The sequence below is a fragment of the Gobio gobio genome (genome assembly GCF_949357685.1).
Source record: "Gobio gobio genome assembly, chromosome: 14".
Taxonomy (NCBI): Eukaryota; Metazoa; Chordata; class Actinopteri; order Cypriniformes; family Gobionidae; genus Gobio; species Gobio gobio.
Window position 1 is genome coordinate 51,025,721 of NC_137107.1, and position 14,428 is coordinate 51,040,148.

The 14,428-nt window shown below is 36.9% G+C and overlaps 1 protein-coding gene across 3 annotated transcripts; it reads right to left on the reverse strand.

The window, feature by feature from the left end:
• Window positions 1-1,048: 1,048 nt before the first annotated feature.
• cUnh18orf54 (chromosome Un C18orf54 homolog) lies at window positions 1,049-14,174 on the reverse strand. Of its 3 annotated transcripts, XM_079835910.1 has the most exons (9): window positions 14,042-14,174; window positions 13,010-13,278; window positions 9,284-9,838; window positions 5,632-5,773; window positions 4,441-4,507; window positions 4,185-4,358; window positions 3,444-3,499; window positions 3,240-3,358; window positions 1,049-1,536 (listed from the first exon to the last, which is right to left on the reverse strand). In XM_079835910.1, exons 2-8 carry the CDS (start codon window positions 13,254-13,256, stop codon window positions 3,262-3,264), a joined length of 1,338 nt encoding a protein of 445 aa, XP_079692036.1. In that variant the 5' UTR covers window positions 13,257-13,278; window positions 14,042-14,174; the 3' UTR covers window positions 1,049-1,536; window positions 3,240-3,261. The 3 variants fall into 3 exon arrangements, with proteins under 3 accessions (XP_079692036.1, XP_079692035.1, XP_079692034.1); XM_079835909.1 differs by having other exon boundaries at window positions 1,049-3,358; window positions 14,042-14,165; XM_079835908.1 differs by lacking the exons at window positions 1,049-1,536; window positions 14,042-14,174 and adding an exon at window positions 13,804-13,933 and having other exon boundaries at window positions 3,209-3,358.
• Between the last annotated feature and the right edge of the window lie 254 nt (window positions 14,175-14,428).

Sequence of the window (14,428 nt, forward strand, 5' to 3'; positions counted from 1 at the left end):
TTTGCTTATAACTTCTGAACCGTTTGTCCAAAAATCATAAACGTGGTCTCCTTAGATTCAGGGCATCATGCCGAGTCTGATATCAAATTTTACCATATCGGCCATTTTGAATTGTGATAAAATGCTGTATTTTTTTGAACACATGAACGGATTGTTACGAAACTCTATTGGTCATCAGCACAATGAGCTGAAGGAGCCTGAGCAGAGAATTTGTTTTTAAAATGCTTATTACTTTGGGTGAGCTTGACTTATTTTCATGGGAGTCACTTTTTTTGTCTCCTGAATCCTTGCCGAGTCCAACGATACCAGACTTGCCAGGCTTCGGCGTATGGTTTGTGCAGCATTGTAATTTAGCGCTTAAAAAACATTAGCTGATATATTTGAAACTGCTAATCCGATCGAGACGAAACCAGCGGCAGAAGTTCAGAAACATAGGTCGATAGCTATACGCTACACGCTAATACCCAAATGTCAAAATATTGATAGTAAGGGGGAGTAAAATCCAAGTCAGGTGTTAGTCATTTTTTACGTGTTTTTTCATATAAATGTCTATAACTCCAAACGACATGAGACATTTTCACCAAAATTGACACACATGTATGGGCTCAGCCCGAGGACACATAAAAAATGGTGGGATTGTGCCTCTTGGTGGCGCTATAATAGAACAAAACATGAAATTTCCATAGACTACAATGCATTTTTCAGCCTTTTTGCCTAAAGTCATCTTAAAATGTGTTTAATTGCTCATTGCTGCCGTTTATCTGACACTGTCAGCCATTTTGGCATGTCTTCTTTGCGCTTGGTCCGCGTAATGGCTGCTTGCAGCTGTACTACTGTTATTGTGTCACACAAAATGTAGTTTTAAGACTTTTTCATTAACCCCGGCGAGAGCAGCCTTTCCTCGGCCAGTCCTTCTGCCGTTCGCTCTGATGTCTCTGTGGTGGTTAAACATCAGATATGATTCATCTTGTGTAGATCTAACGGCCGATCTTTGCTCTCATGAATCATCATTTGTTGTCTGCCAAATCTTTTTGACTGAGGGCAAAGAGAAGTTTCATAACTTTATTTTTAGGACATTTAATTATACATGCAGTGAAGATAATCCAGGTAGTGCGTTTCCTGGACCACATGTGTGGGGCTAACACAAGCAGAATTTAAGTGTCATAAATGTACATTTATTCTGAAGTCATAGGGTTAGGAAGAAATAAATACTCTCAGAACACACCCAGTTAGCAAAAGAATGAGTGTTTATCCATATTATTGTTCAAAACACAACTATATGATTGTGCGAGTCAAGGACCTGAATGTAAAAACACTTTAGACAAACATTGAGCGGGTCGAGTTAGTAAAAGCACGTGCCCTTTGAAACAGCTTTGCTTGACAGTTCAAGTACTTTTTAATCTTCCATGAGGTTTTAAAGAGAAATAGATCCTGTGAAGCGGAAATCAACGGAGCCTCTGAAGGCATGTGGTGGAGGAAAACATTTAGGATGATCAAATCTTTTGCGTTCCCTCGCAAATAATGTGTTTCAGACAGCTCAGTGCGTTAACAGTGGAGCGGTTATAATGAAATCCAGTCAGTGCTTAGTTCAGTAAAGTTGGCATATTCACAGATTCAGACTTCCCCGGATCAATAACTCTTTGACGTAGACGAGCTACAACCTAAATTTCCTCAAAACGAGCCTTATAATATCACTAGATCTCGGAATATGGAGACAAGTCCGAAGGGACCGTCTGCAAAGTGCAGAACCCAAAAAGCGTTAAAAAATAGGCAATAACTTCAATGTTACACACTGTAGTGTCTCCAAACTGCTCTCCTACTGGTCACACTACAACACTTAGTTTGGCAAGCACATACAAAAATACAAGTAATAGCACATAATATGCCTATTCTTTACACAGCTAACATACTGCAGTAGTTGCAAACATAGCTTTTGCATGATAATTGCTTACTGTATTTTGATGATACTCTGAATAACAGTAAAGCAGTGTAGATATTGATTTTATTTCATAATAAATAATCATTAAAATCATGCATCAAAATGATTGATCAGACTAAGTGTTGTAGCATGACTAGTAGGAGAGCACTGATGTGTAAACTGAATTTGGAGACACTTTAGTGTGTAACATTGAAGTTATTGCCTTTTTTTTGTAGTAACGTTTTTTTTCTTTGCAGATATTATAAGGCTCGTTGTGAGGAAATGTAGGTTGTACTCCACGTTAAAGAGGTGTCGTTTGTGTTTTAAAGACGTTTAGCTCATGAGTTGTTGATCGGGGAAGTCTGAATCTGTAAATATGCCAACTTTACTGAACTCACTGAAACTGTATTTCTTTATACTTAAGCCCGAGTTCACAATAAAACTCTATGAACCGCTGCATTGTTAACGCACTGAGCTGTCTGAAACACTGACAGCGAGGGAACACTTTTTTTCCACCACCATGTCCCTTTAGGGGCTCCATAGAAATCAGACGTTTAAAGGGTTAGTTCACCCAAAAATGAAAATTCTGTCATTAATGACTGACCCTCATGTGGTTGGACACCCGTCAGACCTCCGTTCATCTTCAGACACAAATGAAGATATTTTAGTGTAAATCTGATGCTCTGAAAGGCCTCCATTGGCTCAACTTTACACTCTCAAGACCCTTAAAAGACACTAAAGACTAAAGTTACAAAGTCCATCTCACTACAGCGGCTCTACAATAACTTTATGAATCTGCGAGAATAGTTTTTGTGCGCAAAAAAACCCTAAATAACGACTTATATAGTGATGACGATTTCAAAACACGCCATCATGAAGCTTCGAAGCGTTATGAATCAGTGAGTCGATTCAGCAGTTTGAATCGCCAAATTTCAGCAGTTTGGCGGTTTGACTCACTGATTCATAACGCTTCGAAGCTTCATGAGGCCGTGTTTTGAAATCGTCATCACTATATAAGTCGTTATTTAGGGTTTTTTTGCGCACAAAAACTATTCCCGTCTCTTCATAAAGTTATTGTAGAGCCGCTGTAGTGAGATGGACTTTGTAACGACGTCTTTAGTGTCTTTTAAGGGTCTTGAGAGTGTAAAGTTGAGCCAATGGAGGCCTTTCAGAGCATCAGATTTACACTAAAATATCTTCATTTGTGTCTGAAGATGAACGGAGGTCTGACGGGTGTCCAACCACATGAGGGTGAGGAATTAATGACAGAATTTTCATTTTTGGGTGAACTAACCCTTTAAGTGAATATGATCCATGAAGCGTCAGTGTGTTTGATTTGTGCTTCATAACTGCTTCTCTGTCCCATCATCCTCTGCTCTGGCCCTTCTCTCGTTCATGTCGTCCACGAGTGTCTTCAGTCTGTCCAGATGGTGAAGAGCTCTGAGAAAACAGACAAAAGAACAACGATGAACACCAAATGACGAGAGCGATGCTGCTTCACTGCGATCACATGACCCCTCCTGACCTCTGCAACGACTCGCCGCTTCCCACGTCAGTTTCTTCTGTTTCCTCCTGAGGAACCTTAACGAGATACACATTCAAAATCAAGAGGCTGGCAGGGAATAATGCAGGTTTAAACATTGGCTGGTCACATGACATACGAGAACCAATGGTCTGTCGTCAACGACACTAAAGGTCAGCTTTGGGTCTTGCACATCATAGTTTCATTATACTTTTATTGACTTTTTTGTGTGTGTAGCGGTACAATTTTATTATGTGGAAAAGAGCAGCGTGGACATTCTGGAAAACATCTCAGAAGATAAAACCAAACATGCCAAACTTTGTCACTTGCATTGAATAACGTCTGATATTATAGCCAATTTATGAATAAATAACTTCAATAACATTTTGTATATGATCTGCTAAATTAATAAATATAAATTGTTTTTATACAATGGCTGCAGTGGAAAAGAGTGGAATGCCACAATGTGAAAACTAGATCATGTAAAAATTAGGGCTGGGTAAAAAATATCGATTTCTCGATTTTAATCGATTCTCACTTTTACAAAACAATATCGATTCTTAAATCCCAAGATTCGATTAGTAGTTTTCAGTTCTGAAAATTTGTCATCAATTTTCCAGGTTTTCCAGGACGAGTGGGAACCCTGATCATGCTTTAATATGTGCAGCTGAACTATTGTTTGTTTCTATTGACACAATCCTCCTATGAAGCAAAGACACCTGGGATATGTTGATGTGATTTTACTGTTTCTCTCTCCAGCTGTGCGGTTGCCGCTGCAGGGGTTTGGACGTCACTGGCCGCGTGTGATTGGCTGATCTTGTGCTCGACGGCCTGCAGGCGGAACAGCATGTGTTTGAGCGCCTCCACTGGACCCGGATGTTTCCTGCTGCTGTATCCTGATGAGCAGGAAGCTGCAGACTAGACAGACAAACACTCTCAGTACAGATGCACGGTAAAGAGCATTGAGTTGATGAGACAGAATGAGCGTCACACACTGTACCTTGCTCCTCTGAAGCTCTTCAGGCGGTTGTGGCTCATCAGCGCCGCCCACTGGCACTGGAGATTTACTACACATGACGGGACATGTTTAACATTCATGCATTTAGTAGATGCTTTATTATTATTCATGCATTCCCTGGGAATCGAACCCAGGACCAACAATGGTGTTGCTTTTTTTATTTTTAGACGGCTGTTTAAAAATGGCCTATATATATATATATATATATACATACAGTACCAGTCAAAAGTTTAGAAGCATTACGATTGTTTAACGTTTCTGAAAGAGTCGTTTATTTGATCATAAATCCAGTAAAACAGTGAAATATTATTATAATGTAGATCATCTGTTCTCTATGTGAATATATAGTAAAGTGTAATTTATATCCTGTGATCAAAGCTGAATTTATCATCATTACTCCAGTCTTCAGAGTCACATGACCCTTCACTAATCACTCTCATATGAGGATTTAAGCTCAATTATTAATAATGGTTCTTATTTTTTATCAATGTTGAAAACCATTTTTGAGGATTTCAGGATTCTTTGATGAATTGAAAGCTCAAAAGAACAGTGTTTATTTGAAATGTAATCTTCTGTAACATTATTAATGTCTTTAGTGTCACTTTTGATCAATGCGTCAAATAGGGATTATTATTATTTCTTATATATTACTAACTCCAAACCCAGTGCATGTTTTTAACACTGATAATAATCATAAATGAGCATCAGATCTTCATATGAGAGTGATTAGTGAAGGATCATGTGACTCTGAAGACTGGAGTAATGATGATAAATTCAGCTTTGATCACAGGATATAAATTACACTTTACTATATATTCACATAGAACACAGTTATTCTACACTGGAATAATATTTAATAATTTTGCTGATTTTACTGTATTTCTAATCAGATAAATGCAGCCTTGGTGAGCAGAAGAGACTCTTTCAGGAACATTAAAAATCTTGGTACTGTAGGTGTGCAGTATAAATATGTGCAATATGTAATAATTAACATTTCAAACAGTTGTGTTGCTATTGTAGTCTAATAATCAGTCGTGAAATATGAACATATTTCATACTGTATTCTTCAAAAGCAGTTGGTAAACATACCCGTCAGATGTCATTCCCCCTTTCATCTGAAGATGATCTTAGTCAAAAAATAAACATTGTGATTAAATGTGCAAAATGACTCACAACGCCACAGGCGGATTGTCCCAGGATCGGTCCTGGTCCAGTGTGTCCTCTGTATCTCCTGACCTGTTGTGCTCCTTCAGCGGCTCACAGAGACCTGACGACCTCTGACCCGCCCTCAGGACCAGAGAAGCGATCTGACCATCTGAGACAAACACAAGACACCAGTGAGGGTTCATCTGGAGCATATGACCGGTAACCATTAACTAAAGATAAAAAAAACTGTCTCGCTACAGGATTAGTTCACTTTTAGATACATTTTTGCTGATAATTTACTCACCCCCATGTCATCCATGTCTTTCTCCATTCAGTCGAAAAGAAATGAAGGTTTTGGATGAAAACATTCCAGGATTTTTCTCCATATAATGGACTTCAATGGGCTCCAAATGGTTCAAGGTCCAAATTACAGTTTCAGTGCAGCTTTAAACGACACCAGATGATGCCACGACTGGACCACAAAATGGATTCCCATTAACTGGAGATGCCGTCCGTAATTGTGTATTACGTGACGTCATGAACGCTCATCACAGAATAGAGCAAGGCGAGCATTTGTGCTTATAAAACTTATTTTTGTTTAAATGGCTGATGGTTTGGCTAGATAAGACCCTTATTCATCATCTGGTGTCGTTTAAAGCCCTTTGAAGCGGCCAGATGTGGACAAAGTACACAACTCCATTACTCGAGTGAAAGTACCACTGGTCAAATATTACTCCGTTACAAGTGAAAGTTGTTAAAAACTATTTTTACTTAAGTAAAAGTACAGAAGTACTTGCTTTTAAAAGTACTTAAGTATCAAAAGTAAATTTCCTTTTTTATGTCAATGCATTATTTTATTATTGTTGCATTATTGTATAAATGCACGGTGGTTTAAGCCAGTCAGTGATGCTCCATCCGACATGCTAGCATACGACTGCCTTGAACTAATTTAAATACTTAAAAGTTACAAAGCTTTTTACAAAGCTGCTGTCACTTTAAGGCAGAATGCACAAATCCTACACACTGATACACATCCGATATTCCCTCAACTCTTTACGTTCACTTAAGACATACCAACTTTGTTTACATGAATACTTTCCAAAATGAAAATTTACATTTTGTGTGGTCTGTTTAAGTGTTTAAGTGCGGAAAAAAAACACAAAAGAAAGCTCTATTCAGTCCTCGTGCTCTGGCATCTCAGAGGCACAAAACAGACTAAACTGAGCTCCTTCATCATGCTTTTTCAGATTCATCCATATGTCTATGCTTCTCTTTCTCCCAGACATTTACATTTTGCAAAAAAAAAAAACTTTTAAAGAAGAAAAAAAAATCATCCACTGACTTGTAAAGCTGCTACAGAAACAACTTTTGACTTTGAGGATCTCGATAGAAATGTAGTGGAGTAAAAAGTACGATATTTGTCTTTCAAATGTAGCGAAGTTAAAGTAAAAGCATCCCTAAAAAATAATACTTCAGTAAAGTACAGATACTCAAAAAGTGTACTTAAGTACAGTACTCAAGTAAATGTACTTCGTTACTGTCCACCTCTGGAAGCTGCACTGAAACTGTCATTTGGACCTTGAACCGTTTGGAGCCCATTGAAGTCTATTATATGGAGAAAAATCCTGGACTGTTTTCATCCAAAACCTTCATTTCTTTTCCACTGAATGAAGAAAGACATGGATGACATGGGGGTGAGTAAATTATCAAAAGCAAAAGTTTATCTAAAAGTGAACTAATCCTTTAACTAAAATAAAACAAACGTCAACAGAAATACTGAAAAACGCACTATTATTTAATCTAGTTAATATTTCATTTAGTGCTAAAATTACTAGAACTAAAACTGGAATAAAAACTAATACATAGAAAAAGCTAATAAAAAATGACAATCACAACACAGAAACATAATATTTAAAAAAAATTAATAAATACTATATTAGAAGTTTTTATTCATATTTTGAATTAGCTCTTTATTTTAGTTTAATTTTTAGTCTTTTCATTATATGCTTTTTTATATTGCTATTTAGGTGTAATTTATTTCTATTTCAGTTTTTATTTATTTCCAGTTAATAATTTTTCAGTTTATTGCCAAGGCAACATTTCTAATTTTCACTTAATTCAGATTTATTTCAATTAACATGAATATTGTAATAGCTTTATTTAATGATAATAACGCTGATTATTAGTATATTAATGATAGTAAAATAACCCTGCATGAGGATAAGTACATGATCATTTGTCATAATTAGGTGAAAAATAGTGTTATTCTAAGTATCATTGAGATACTATTACAGTTCTTATTCATATTTTTTATATTTTCCACTTTCATTTTAATTTGAGTTAAAGTTTTAGTAATTTTGTCGTTTTTGTAATTTATATGTCAGTTTATTGATATACTAAAATAAAATGTATAATAAGTTAAATTAAATGAAAATGAGTGACTACCTGATTTTTGTAATAAACGTTTATTTTATTTAAATGTCCTTTTTTTATCCCTCTGGTGCTCTTGGTTTAGGGGTTGCATTGGTCGTCTTCCCGGTCATAAGTGACGGGACACATAAAAATTAATCTTCCTCCACCCCAGTCAAACCAATGCAATTTATTTATTTTTTTTTTATTTTGTATTTTGAGATGATTTGATGGTATTTTTGTAATATTTATGCAATAATTATGGTCTATTTTTGCCACTGAAAATTATAAAAATGTTTATTTTTTAAATTATTGCAGTATTTCAGGTTAAAATAGAGACTAGGCCTTCAAAATATTTTTTTTATGGCAGATTAGCCCCTCTTTTGGACTTATTTAAGAAATCATGCATCATGTGTGTAACCACTAGAGGTCTCTCTGGAGAATTCCCTAGTTCTGTTTTGAACACATTTCATTTAATATTTTTTGATGGATTTGAATATATATTTTAAAAAATCTCAAACTATTAATTATAAAGTTTTAGATTTTTTTTTTTTAGTTAGAAATATAGATGAATTGTGAACTGTGAATTTGTGTTCATTTCCTATGGTGTCATTTTTGACCGAAGAGCACAAGTGGGAGTATTTTTTTTACGACCAATCAGCATGCTCGAATCATGCCCTCAATTTTTGTGTGTGTTTACATCCCTAATGCTAGAAAAGTCACACAGTTTCATATCATTCTGATGAAGCTGTGATTTAAAAAAATTCTAAATGTGGTACATAGGATCAGTTTTCCATAGGTGTGTGTGTGTGTGTGTGTGTGTGTGTGTGTGTGTGTGTGTGTGTGTGTGTGTGTGTGTGTGTGTGTGTGTGTGTGTGTGTGTGTGTGTGTGTGTGTGTGTGTGTGTGTGTGTGTGTGTGTGTGTGTGTGTGTGTGTGTGTGTGTTAATATCACACTCTTGATGTTTTAGAGTGTCACTTCTGTGTACTTTTTTTCAGCATTGTGGCCGATTTGTAGATTGTACACACAAATATTTGGTGAATTTTTGCAGATTTCCCATTCATTTCCTATGGTCGGCCATTTATGACCGAAGACAATGAACGCTACTTTTTTTTTACGCCCAATCAGCATGCTCGAATCATGACCCATTTTTTTGTGTGTTCACATCCCTAATGCTAGAAAAGTCACCAAGTTTCATATCATTCTGATGAAGCAGTGATTTTTAAAATGAAAAAGCACCAGAGGGTTAAATGATTTGAACTGTGATGACCTTTGGTGTCGGACTGAGTGGCTTGGCTGGACTCTTCCAGATCTCTGACCCATGAAGGAACCCTTAGAGGATCTGAAGACCCGTCACACTGTCTGAGCCACAGCGGGTACTTCAGCTCAGGAACGCTGGTCATGCCAGAAAAATCCATCTCTGATTTCTGGCTGGTCATCCAGCGCGGGAGATGACTGGATCTGGGCGTGTCGGGCGGATGCGTCTGATTGGCTATGAGGATGTTGGGAGGAGGAGCCTGACGATGCGATGGCGAGCCGCCCATCAGTGAATCGTCCATAGGGAGGGATTTCCTGCTCTCTGGCGTGAAGCGTTTCTGAGCCGCTGAGGGCCGCGAGTGCGACCGGGAGCTCGAGTTAAAGCTCAATCCCACCGGGAAACTCCCAGAGCGGGACAGGAGGGCGGAGGTGCGGGTCACGGGGAGAGAGCCGTCCATTGGGAGAGCCAAGAGGTCATCGGTCGTCACACTGAGCCCATCCCAGTCTCTCTTCCGGACGGGAATATTCAGGAAGTTCAACTCTCCGTCCGTCAAACTCGTCTTCAGTACTGCACCCGAGCCAATAAAAACACCGGACGTTAGGCATTCAAATCAACACATCAGTGTTCATACATTTATATTCACTAAAATAAGACACTGAAATAATATATACATACACTATATATATTAGAAATGACCAAATTAGAAATATTGACTTGGTAATTAACTAAAATAAAATAAGTTTAAGTACAAAAAATACTAAAAGACACATTTATTTATATATTTATAATAATAAATAAACACACACTTATATAGAAATGTTGAGCAACTAACTGAAATAAAAGAAGGTTAAATCCGAAATTAAATATAATTTAGTGACTAAATATAGTGATTAAATATAAATTACTATAATTAAAATGAAGATAAAAATAAAAACAAAGCTAATAAAAAAGACAATAACACACAACAAAAATGACTAAAGCTTGAAAAATATTTTTTTTAAAAATACATTCATAATAATCAAACATTTACTAAACTATACTAATTAGAAATGCTTGCAACTCACTGAAAATAAGGTTAAGTACTAAATGATAAAAAAAACTAAACTAATAAAAAAAGACTAAATTACTAACACTAAAACGACAATGAAAATGCAAAATATTACTCAAAATATTAAATAATAATAATGTTGTGTTAATAAATAAATAACACTGCCGATTTGAAGGAATATTCTGTGATTTACAGCCAGATTTGGGCCTGATTTAGGGCTGTAACGATTTGCCCAAAAATAAAAACCTTGATTAATTTAACATTTTACCTCGATTACGATTAATGAACGATTATTTTGCTCTTTTTTTTCGCCCTCATAAGGTTTTTGAGTAAGTTCACTGATAAGGTTTATACTGTAAATATGTTCTACATATTTCTATATAGAACAGGTGGATTTTTTTTTCTAATGAAAGTGCATTTCTTTGTGATTTTAAAACACTTGAAGGAAACGGTTGACTTTCAGCAGTTATTGTCTATGGGGCAGATTTCTGTTTGTTGTACATCAGATACAGATAAATTAGCACATAGGCCTACATTACATTTATCTGAATGCATTAATGAGAGAGTGATTGTGTGTGTGAATTACTCTTACCGTCTCTATTCATTATGAAGCTGTGGTTTGTACTTCAAAGGTATTAAAATATATGCCTATAACGGTTGAGTTTCTGAGCTACTTTAGTGACTTTACTTTAGTCACAGGACAGCGTTGACACTGCGTTTCTGCGCTCGATCTTCACGTGATGTGCGAGTTTCTGTCTGAGTGTTCGTTTGTCACAATATATCAGGCATTAGTTCAACATAACACACATCTGATGGCCGAAACTCGCTTTACTGTTCAAACTTGCAGGGTTTAAACCACATACAAATGACTAGGGGTGTAACGATTCATCTACTACATCGATGTATCGATTTATTTCCCTATGATCTAACTACATCGATCTGTGCTCTGCAAATTGGCTTTCCGGACGACATATATCGATCTAACATCGTTTTAAAAGGTAATCAATCGATTGTATCGATCATAGGAAATAACGCATTGGATTTAAGCACGTCAGACTTTATATGGATATTTTTTCTTAGCACTTTTAATGATAAAGGCGTTAAACGTTACTCGATTAAGTCTGCCTATCTGTGACATCATCGCAACGCACGCACCAGCAGCAGCGCTAAGAAAACAAAACATAGAATGGCGGATGGCAGAGGAGAAGATAACGAGCGAGAAATTATCAAGCCACCAGGAGAAAGAGCTAAGTTAGTAACGTGTTACCTGTACTTTCAACCCTTGCTAAATGTTACCTGTGCATTCCTGACACCAGTGTGCCAGCAGAGCGAGTTTTTAGTACTGCTGGCGACATAGTGAACGCACAGAGAAGAGTTCTGCGGTCAGATCATGTTGATATTTTTTGAAAAAGAAATATGTAGAGTCATTGAAGAGTAGTTGTTTACATTTTATAGTTTGTTAAATATTGTTTGTTTATTAAACTGAGAGTAGCAGGTAGTAGTTTATTCAACCTGAAGAAATGTTGGTTGCACTTTATTTTTGATATTAATATTGTATTTGTATTATTTTAATGTTGAAAAACAACAGCAAAAGTAGCAGGTACACCTACTATTAATTAAACCCGAAGAGAAGTTAGTTGCACTTTATTTTTGATATTAATATTGTAATATTTTTATGTTGGAAAACAAAAGCAGAAGTAGCAGGTTAACCTACTGTTGAAATGTTGGTTGCACTTACTGTGCTTTTATTGAAAATGAGAGCAGAAAAGGTTAACTTCCTGTTAATTCAACCTAAACTGTTGGTTGCACTTTATTCAAATAAAATTTGAATGTATTTGCCATTAATTGTTGTTTACTTGTTTGTTTATATCCATAATTAATTGATATACCAGATTCCCTTACAAGAAACAACAGGAATCTAGGAAACTTCACCTGCACTGACCAGTATCCAGATATTTATTTCAGTCACACAATTTTTGGCTAAAAAGTTACTGAATCGATTTCAAGTCACTGAATCGTTTCGGATCGTATCGTTCTAAATGAACCAACATCGTCCTTGAATCGTATCGACAACCTCAAATCGTGATACGAATCGAATCGTTGTTAAAACGAATCGTTACACCCCTACAAATGACAAGCTTTGTGAGGACGCAGGTGATAGAGATCTGCCTTCAGGGCGCGCGCGCTGTCAGAGATGCGATCGGCTCAGATCTCTGTCACTGAAAAAAGCTCAGCACTGAACGGAGAAGTTTTCCGTATTGTTGTTTTTGAATAGTGCACAATCGCTTTAAATGTTGAAACTGGCAAGCCTTTAAACGCATGTACTTGACAAACTTTATGAGCACGAAAGTGAAAGCGATCTGGCTTCGGGGTTTGCGCGCGCCATCTGTGTGTGTGTGTGTGTGTGTGTGTGTGTGTGTGTGTGTGTGTGTGTGTGTGTGTGTGTGTGTGTGTGTGTGTGTGTGTGTGTGTGTGTGCCAGCGCGTAGGCTTAGTATAAGAAGAACGGCAATTAACTGACCTGTATAAACTGTGTAAAACATGCAGTTACTATAGTGATTCTGGGCATCTATAAACACACCCAAATAACCCACATGGGAAAAATACGTCGGTTAGAGGTTCTGAATGTCGGTTTCGGTTATTTTTCGATTAATCGTACAGCCCTAGCCTGATTTGCATGTATTGCGTCACCATCTCTGTTCCTGGGATGAGGTTTAGAAAGCTCTCTGGGCAGCTCCAGCGTCCCGGGCCCCGTCTCAGAGTCCCGCCGACTGCTCTGGAAGTCCCGGATGTAGGCGTCCAGCGCCTCGGAGGCGGAGGTGTAGCGCTTGTCCTTGTATCTGATGATGGTGGAGACGGGCTCTGGGTGGAGCGAGCTCTGCAGACGTCCAGATGTGGCCAGAAGAGACGAGACACTGGACTCAGGGGACGCCATCATCACACACTCCTCTCATAGCGCTCTGACAAAACACACACGACATCAGCCACTTTATAATCCAGCGCTATAAATTATATAAATGTATATGGTGTATACATGCAAATATTTCTTAAATATATACATGAATGTGTGTGTATTTATATATAAATAATAATTAAGAGAGCACACACACATATATTATGTAAACACAAACTTTTATTTTGGATGTGATTAATATTTTGACAGCCCTAATATATATATATATATATATATATATATATATATATATATATATATATATATATATATATATATATATATATATTTACAAAAAATAATAATTATATAAAACATTTCCTACTGACACATTTTCTAAAAGTAGATTTCACACATATTAATATTAATTTTGCAAAGTATAAATAAGGTCTTTATATGTGAAAATATATAGCTGCTTTTTGAATTTTAGGGTTATGTCCCTCGTATTTGGGGGTCTAAATAATTTTTTTTAAACCATTAATGATAACTTGGTTTAGTGAGGTTAGCAAAACCTAGCTTTAACTTAAGTTACTTATTTTAGTTCTTTAACAAACAGTTCATATGTTTGACAGGACTTTCCAGCTTTTATGTGGTTTCTGTTGGAAATAAAACTTATATCTACTGGTTATATTTAATTACTGCATTAACACGGTCGTTAGTTTAATGCCATGACCGATCGTTGAGTTTGATAAATAAAAACAATCTGGTTTTGGACTGGACTGAGAATGTTTTGAATCTTTCACATTCCCACGTCAGAAACAGAAACTCACCAGCCGATTGCACCGCGGATCACGAACAGAAAGCGAAATAAATAATAACCTGAAGAAAAACTGATACGACGAATTCACACAAACAAACATCCAACAGAAAACTGAAATCACTCAGACAACCGCCAGCGGCACTGCGCATGCGCACATGATCACGTGACCTTCCTGTGGATGTTCTTTGCTCGCTAGCTGCTCCACTTTCTCCGGACGAATGCTATATGCTGACTAGCTGCTTCACTAAAATTAGGATTGATATAATGGCTAAAGTTGTTGATTTAATCGCAGTAATCCGCATACATCGCGTTATTATGGAGGATCACATGTCCTATTGAGGCAGTTATAAGTTATAAAAGTGGCTGACTCACGAGTGGGCGGCGGTTCTTTCGGTTA

What these genes read in the sequence shown, in the direction of transcription:
- cUnh18orf54 (XM_079835910.1), bottom strand. Translation starts at nt 13,256, where the DNA reads ATGATGGCGTCCCCTGAGTCCAGTGTCTCGTCTCTTCTGGCCACATCT. An exon ending in CACTCAGTCCGACACCAAAG is followed by an intron (nt 5,774 to 9,283) that starts GTCATCACAGTT and finishes TGTTTGTCTCAG; the next exon opens with ATGGTCAGATCGCTTCTCTG. An exon ending in GACAATCCGCCTGTGGCGTT is followed by an intron (nt 4,508 to 5,631) that starts GTGAGTCATTTT and finishes CGTCATGTGTAG; the next exon opens with TAAATCTCCAGTGCCAGTGG.